This window comes from Cucurbita moschata, unplaced genomic scaffold (genome assembly GCF_002738365.1).
Source record: "Cucurbita moschata cultivar Rifu unplaced genomic scaffold, Cmos_1.0 Cmo_Scf00020, whole genome shotgun sequence".
In the NCBI taxonomy this organism is placed as follows: domain Eukaryota; kingdom Viridiplantae; phylum Streptophyta; class Magnoliopsida; order Cucurbitales; family Cucurbitaceae; genus Cucurbita; species Cucurbita moschata.
In genome coordinates this window covers 3,231,071-3,238,021 of record NW_019268536.1, presented here as the reverse complement: position 1 = coordinate 3,238,021, position 6,951 = coordinate 3,231,071, and the positions used below count along the sequence as shown (strand labels likewise).

General features: G+C 37.9%; 2 protein-coding genes across 4 annotated transcripts in view; one reads left to right on the top strand and one right to left on the bottom strand.

The window, feature by feature from the left end:
* LOC111457743 (ubiquitin-conjugating enzyme E2 34-like) overlaps positions 1-4,891 on the top strand; it is a 5,323-nt gene extending 432 nt beyond the window's left edge. Inside the window, exons 2-12 of one of the 3 annotated variants that reach the window (XR_002713005.1) lie at positions 999-1,120; positions 1,398-1,452; positions 1,974-2,012; positions 2,206-2,269; positions 2,397-2,458; positions 2,537-2,576; positions 2,743-2,770; positions 2,886-2,977; positions 3,357-3,671; positions 3,983-4,740; positions 4,827-4,891. Coding sequence is in view for 2 of the 3 variants with exons in the window: in XM_023100128.1 (XP_022955896.1) it covers positions 1,064-1,120; positions 1,398-1,452; positions 1,974-2,012; positions 2,206-2,269; positions 2,397-2,458; positions 2,537-2,576; positions 2,743-2,770; positions 2,886-2,977; positions 3,357-3,642 (723 nt within the window). In the remaining variant the exon portion in view is untranslated. Of the gene's footprint in view, positions 1-172; positions 218-998; positions 1,121-1,397; positions 1,453-1,973; positions 2,013-2,205; positions 2,270-2,396; positions 2,459-2,536; positions 2,577-2,742; positions 2,771-2,885; positions 2,978-3,356; positions 3,932-3,982; positions 4,741-4,826 lie in introns of those variants that run through there. The other 2 variants (XM_023100128.1, XM_023100126.1) reach the window with 2 other exon arrangements.
* Positions 4,892-5,359: 468 nt separating this feature from the next.
* On the bottom strand, positions 5,360-6,580 carry LOC111457742 (RING-H2 finger protein ATL3-like). The gene has a single exon (XM_023100125.1). The coding sequence runs from the start codon at positions 6,381-6,383 to the stop codon at positions 5,538-5,540; it is 846 nt and encodes a 281-aa protein (XP_022955893.1). The 5' UTR covers positions 6,384-6,580; the 3' UTR covers positions 5,360-5,537.
* Between the last annotated feature and the right edge of the window lie 371 nt (positions 6,581-6,951).

Genomic DNA, 6,951 nt, shown 5'->3' with positions numbered 1-6,951 from the left:
GGGGGGGGGGGGGGGGGGGGGGGGTTGTTAGATTTCCCACCCTGATGCTGCCGCCAGGTTTCTTTATTGTCTTCACTTTCGTTCTCCCATTTTATGTCCTCCAATTATTGTTTATGGGCGATTCTGATCTGAACATGCGGGGGATGTGTTCTGGTTTAACACGCCGGATTAGCGATTGATCATGGATTCAAATCTGAAGAACGAACGATAGAAATCTGTGAGAATTTTATTTCGTCGAGGGTTTGCTGTTTCTCGATTACGACAAAATTTCCGTACTTGCTTTTAATTGCATTATTGGTTTCATCATTATTGTTATTATTATTATTTTGGGATGGATGATTATGTGATACTTTTCTATCGCGATGATTTCTTGTTGAAATTTTGAATCAGCTCAGGAGAATTCTGCTGCTCTTGTTCTATTTTAACTTTTTAACAGTTTTTAGATTATCTTGGAATCTTTCACTATTTTGTTTCGTTTTTAGTTCCTGAAATTTTATTTATTTACTTCTTTTTGTACTCGGTCAATTACTCTTAAAAGGAATCATGTATTGATTCAATTATTGCGCTGCTGTCCTGTATGAAATATTAAATGGAAAAACAAATGTTGTATTAAATATGAAGGATTAACAGCTGTGGTTCTTGCCAACTACCACAGTGGAAGGTGACTTGAATAACAAAGAATTGCTAGCAATTGAATCTGGTTCTAACCATGCATTGCTTGTTCCTACAGTTCTTAGACAGCCTGCTTTGTGCATCTCATTGAAAGTATAGTTTCTCATTTTATATGTATCTAAGATTTATATTCTGTATATTTTCTGTATCTATCACTTTCTTCAACTAAAAATTTCTCGCATTGCATGCTTTCTATTATAGAAATATATATTCCGAGTTTTAAAATCTATGACTGCTTGGGTACTTGGGAAAATAATAATTTCCGGTGTTCATCAGTTCTTTGCCATAATTATAGTCTTTCCTCTCTGTTTATGTCACCTTGCCAGGCATTGTATCTGAGGTTGAAGAAAGAGGAATAGCAGTTGAATTTTTTTGTTGTTAGCTTTGTGGAATGGCAGATAAATCGTGTATCAAGAGGCTTCAGAAGGAATATAGAGCTCTTTGTAAAGTATGTGCCTCTGGTTTTGTTTTTGTTTTTGTTTTGAAATTCTAGTGTTACAATGCATGGACTAACCGGATATTTGCCAATCTTGACATAATAATGTTTGACCATGTGTTTATCTTATGGCTGATTTCGCAAGTAAAAGTTTATTTTATTATTATTTTTCTTTAATGAGAAACTGAAGAATCCAACGAATGCTTTGCATTTTTCTTGTTGCAATGCTAACACATTTTTGTATTTGTCCCCCAATTGGTGCTGATTCTGCTATTTGTAAACTTTTCAGGAGCCTGTTTCCCACATTGTTGCTCGTCCTTCTCCCAGCGACATTCTTGAGTGGCGTAAGTTTTTTCCTTTTTATATTTTTTTGGTGTTAGTCGTGGAGCTTCTCGTTCTTGTGTGCATGTAGGAATTTGGATACAACTATGGATTTTTGAAGTTGGCTCCAGTCCTTTTTATTATATTGTTTTATTTATTTGTAAGCGACTTCAGTCTAGTTTTTAATTGATGCAGACTGTAAAGTGACAAGTATTATCATTTTGTGTGTGGAAAGATATAGACATAACTGCTAGATCATTGTGACGTTGAATAATTGTTAGATTGTTAGAATTCTTGGTTGAATAGAAAAATTGAGTTCTGCAATCTATTCATCACTGAGTACTGCATGTAACGTTAGTAATATGTTGGGACTGGGAGTTTGAGAAGCATTGCTTGCCTGTTCTATGCCATAGTTAAATTCTTATTTTTTTAGAAATGTATTGCATAGAAGTTTTGATTTTCTCTCTTTCTTTTCACGAAATATAAGCTTTCTGCTTATCATTTATTTACCATAGTTTGCATATTAAATGTTGTTCTGTTTCAGATTATGTTCTGGAGGGAAGTGAGGGAACTCCTTTTGCAGGTGAGTTTGTTTTACTTTGCCCCTTGTAGTACACAAGTGACACTTCTCTTCTCAATTCAATTCTTGGTTTCCTTTCGTGGATTTTTAGATGAAGATCTCTTTAATTTTGCTCTTTGATTTCCACTGGGGTATCTACTCTTTTTTCCTTCGTCTTCTAATTTTTTTAATGGAAGTTATTGAAAATCTTTGTTAGGAGGGTTCTACCATGGAAAAATTAAATTTCCTCCAGAATATCCATACAAGCCTCCGGGAATCAGGTATAAGCATCTTGTATGTGTTTAGTAATCTGGAAAATATTTGAGAAGAGATTTTTATAGAACATTTCTTAGCTTTCTTATCTACTTGTTTTTACTGTGATTCTAATACTACTACGATTCTTTCTAGCATGATCACCCCAAATGGTCGGTTCATGACACAGAAGAAAATTTGCTTATCCATGAGTGACTGTAAGTTTTGTGGATTTTAAAGATGATCACGCCTGCTTGTCTGTAGAAATGATTCTAATTGACTTGATCTGTCTGCAGTTCACCCAGAAAGTTGGAATCCTATGTGGTCCGTGTCTAGGTGAGACATGATCCTTTTCATTTTTCAACATGAGGTGTTACAGTTACTTTCTAGTACCGATGTTTTCTTCTTCCGCTAAACTTTTGCTTGAGTTAATAAATGGTTGCTTTGTGTGTGACTAACTTTTCTCACGTGCTTTTCATCCTTTGCTTTCTAACAATTGCAGCATACTAACCGGGCTTCTTTCATTCATGGTGAGTACGTTTTAGCTCTTGGCTCGTTTTGCTTTAATCGAAGATGGCTGCCTTTGTAGCTTTATCTGTTATTATTACCTATTAATTTTGAGTAATGATCTACTTTCTTATGTAGATGGACAACAGTCCTACTACTGGAAGCGTGAATACTACTGCTGCTGAGAAGGAACGCTTGGCAAAGGCTTCTCTTGCATTCAATTGTAAAAAGTAAGCTCATGTGCAGGACTTTGTGTCCTTGAACGTAGTTTCTCTTCCGCTGAGGGTTCCATCTGTCATCCACATTCCTTTATTATGTAGGCTTGGTGAAGTTAATCCCCTAGCCCATCTTAATTACTGGAAATGTGGAGGGCTCATCTCTATCTTTAAAAAAATCATGATCTCATATTGCTTGTGGCAGTAGAGTTAATTACAATGATTAAACCACTTTTGGCCGTAAAACTTGGGCGCCCTTGAGTGTGTAAATTGCAAGTTCTTTTTCTTGAATTTAGAGTTTACACTTACTTTCTTGCCATGTCATTTGCGAAACCACTTCTATTCATTTTCTTTTTTAATTGTAATACTTCAATGATTTAGTTTTATTTAACAGCCCAACATTCAGAAAACTGTTTCCTGAGTACGTGGAGAAATACAACGAGCAGCACCAATCAGAGCAGCTTGTTGCAGAACAGGCTTCATCAAGGCCATCCGAGGAAGGCAAAGCTAGGCACATAATGGAGAAGATCAAGTCCAGGGAAGAGGAGAACATTAACAAAGCAGCAGCAGATAGAGAGGACATGAAAAGAAATCGAAAGCAGTCGTTCCCTACATGGATGATGTTGTTACTCTTCTCGATCTTCGGCGTCTTAATGGCATTGCCTCTCCTTCAACCATGAAACCATAAAATGGAAGGTTGCATGCATAGGTAATGGTAGACAGTCTAGCTTGTGCAAGTCAAGGATGATGCTCTCATATTTTTGCATGTACTTAACAACATAGTGTCTGTATAGATGGTCTGGTGTCTTTGTGTGGCTGCTTTCATTTTGCCCAGAGTCTGTTATGTATGGAAGAACGGTTGCTTGAAAACTAAACCTCTTGTTTGTCTATATCATGTTTTTAAATACTATTAGCTGAGGCAGAACACTGTCAGGTCTCCACTGCAGAAATTGTTATTATTTTTATTTATTGTCATTTATTTATATACATATTTAAAATTTTACCTTTTTCACTTTTTAGATTGAAGAGAGCTCCTCGGAGTGCCCAGAGTTTCGCCGTGTTTTGCGCTCCTCTGCTTTTTCAATCCCCATGGGCCATAATCCATTTTTCTATATTACTTTTCTCTCAAGCTTTTCGGTTCGGTTCCAGAACACGTTTGAGAGTGATGTTGAAATGGTTAAATTTTAACGTCTTTTATTATTTTGAATTAGTTTAATATTTGATATCGCTTATGGTTGAAGGCATTAAAACGCTCGATCTCTCAATTATAGTGCTACGAAAACAGAGATATCGTGTAAATCATTACACTTTATATCAACTTGTGTTAATTGCAGTAATTAAGAGCAGAATAGAAATAGGGTTACCCATGTTTATGTGAATTAATATCAAATTATGTGTGTTAATACCCAGCGAAGCGACAGGCTCTGTTTACTGTAATGAAAGCATGAGATAGACGTTGAGTGCTAACAAATTTATTACTTTCCCATTTCCTTGAACATCAGTCCTTGATTTCTTAGAAGCTGTCTATTGAATGCCACTTTTGGAAACATAACAAGGCGCCATTGGATCCCAAATGGGGTTCTTCTTCAATGGCGGTAGTTGGAGTTTCCTTCCCCCTTTTCATTTAGATGCATAACAGCTTCCTGTTCTTCTATTTACCTCTTTTGAAGCTACGATTTTTGGATGTGCTTTGTTCAATGAAGAACTCTGTTTGTTCTGATTGTGAGATGGACGATCCTGTTTTTGATGATTTTGATCCTCACCTCAACTTTTCCAAGGTGATTCAGTAATGTTCTTTTGTTCAATTCTTCATCTCTTAGATTCATCTGATATCTTTATGTTAGTGTGGTTGTGAATTTTCCAGTTCTTGGAAGAAGCAAAACATCATGCCACAGAACAAGAAACAGGAGCCAAATGGTTGCCACCACAGAAAAAAAGCAAGAAATCTTGGAAAAACACACTCTTCTCCTGGTTAAAAAGTGATAAAAGGACCCAGCCTCTGCCCAAACCAGGTACAAATCCTCACATACCCAGTACAAGGCGTGTTCATGTTTCTGGTCCAATTTACACCAGAGCTACGGCCATAGACGGCAGATCTCGAGGCGGCCGTTCGACGTCTGGACCAATTGCTAGTCTCTTCAGTCCCAGTTTGAGTACAGAGATGGAGATCCCTTATATGTGTCTTCACCAGCTTACTAGCCCCAATACAAACCACAATTATGGTCCAATTTATCTTGTTACATAGACATACATTTCTCAGTTCATCTTGTCTGGAGCCAGGGGCAGCCCATCTTTGAAATCTTTTGTATGTGTAATGGTTTTGATAAGCTGTTTAATGTTATGGTTATTGCCACAAACAAGTCAAGCCCATTCCATTGCTTACTAAACAGATCAAAATGGATTCAAAGGGTTGAAAGTTTCTGTAAATAACCTTGTTCTAACAAAATGAAAGCGGTTGGTTGAAGAACATTCATTACAGAGATGCTCTCAACAACAACGCTTTCCCTCTCATTACTAGAATGCAAAGAAATTTGTACAAGTTTTGAAAACTTAACTTGTTTGTAGCAAATCTATATCAGGCCAATTGTTCCATTTCAACATTAGCTGAATTTGGATCACAAGGATTCACTCTTCTTTGCCTACTCAAAAGCCTTTTCAATGACCTTAATCTGGTCACAACAGGTAGCTTTCCATCTTCATTAGGTGTTAATGGCGGAAATTGAAGATCATTTTGAACATCAATTACCAATTCTGCAGCTGGGTTACTCGATGATGCTGATGAACAAGCCGCCGGAAAAGGGTTTTGAGAAGAACCCTCTTTCACTTCCAGACAAGCTCCGGCAGAGGTGACCTGCTCTTGATTTCCCCAAATCAGTACATTTGTTGGGAAAGTTGGAGATTCTGAGGACAACCCACTTGCAGAATCCTCATCCTGTAACTCGCCGGAGTCTGCGGCGGCGGTGACGGGGTTCCGACAAAGAGGGCAAGTGGAATGAGATTCAAACCACATATCTATGCAATCACTATGGAAGCCATGAAAGCAATCATGAAGCAGCTTGGCTTTCTCACCTTCAACAAGGTCAGAGAGGCAAACGGCACATTCGAGGCCATCTTTGAAGTCATCAGGGTGGAATATCAGAACAGGAAGTGACCGAAGGATTTTGGGGTCCAACCCTCTTCCGGAATTGGGATCTTGTATGGCGGAGAATTCAAATCGGCGACGACGACGACGGCGAGTTTCCACCGGAAGAGGGGAAGGATCCTCAATTCGAGACCATAACCATCTGGCATAGAGTTGGAGAAGAAGAACAAATACAAGCACCAACAAGAACACTAAAATGGCCGTCACAATCACCATTCCAGGTAGCTCGATAGTGACCGAGTCGCCGGAATGTTGACTCAGCTTGTAATCGTCTTCCATGGCTGCCGACGAGATTGCAGAGACTGGAATTTGGGGGCAAGGAAGAAGAAGAAGAAGAAGAAGAGGAAAGCGAATATGGGTTTAAAATTTGGAATTGATTGCATAACGAAGCGAATGGATTGACTCGAGTAACAAAACAACTTCAAAACTAACTTTTTTTTCGGTGAAGTAATACTCATGACTTGTGAGGCCTAAAGTTTGTGGTGCAGCAATCATGCGGCGCTTTTTTTTCACACGTAAAAAGTGGAGTTTCTTGAAAATATTTTTTTAGTCAAGGGGATAAAAAGCACTTCATCCGATACTTCTACGTGAATAACTAAGATCATATAAAGTTCTTATAAGTGAATTAATTTAAATTCTTCGAGTGCAGTCTAAGGTAGATCTTAGTCAACAGAAGGTCTTTACACTCGTACAAAATCTCTCTTGGTGTTAGAATCGCACTGTTGCAGTAGGATTGTGCGGTATTTGTTTTAACTTGGCGAACAAGTGGGCCTTGTGAAAATCGAACTTTATGGACAATTTTGAAGTATGATCGAGTATCGAGTCCCATTTGATAGAAAATGTTTCA

What these genes read in the sequence shown, in the direction of transcription:
- LOC111457742 (XM_023100125.1), bottom strand. Translation starts at nt 6,383, where the DNA reads ATGGAAGACGATTACAAGCTGAGTCAACATTCCGGCGACTCGGTCACT.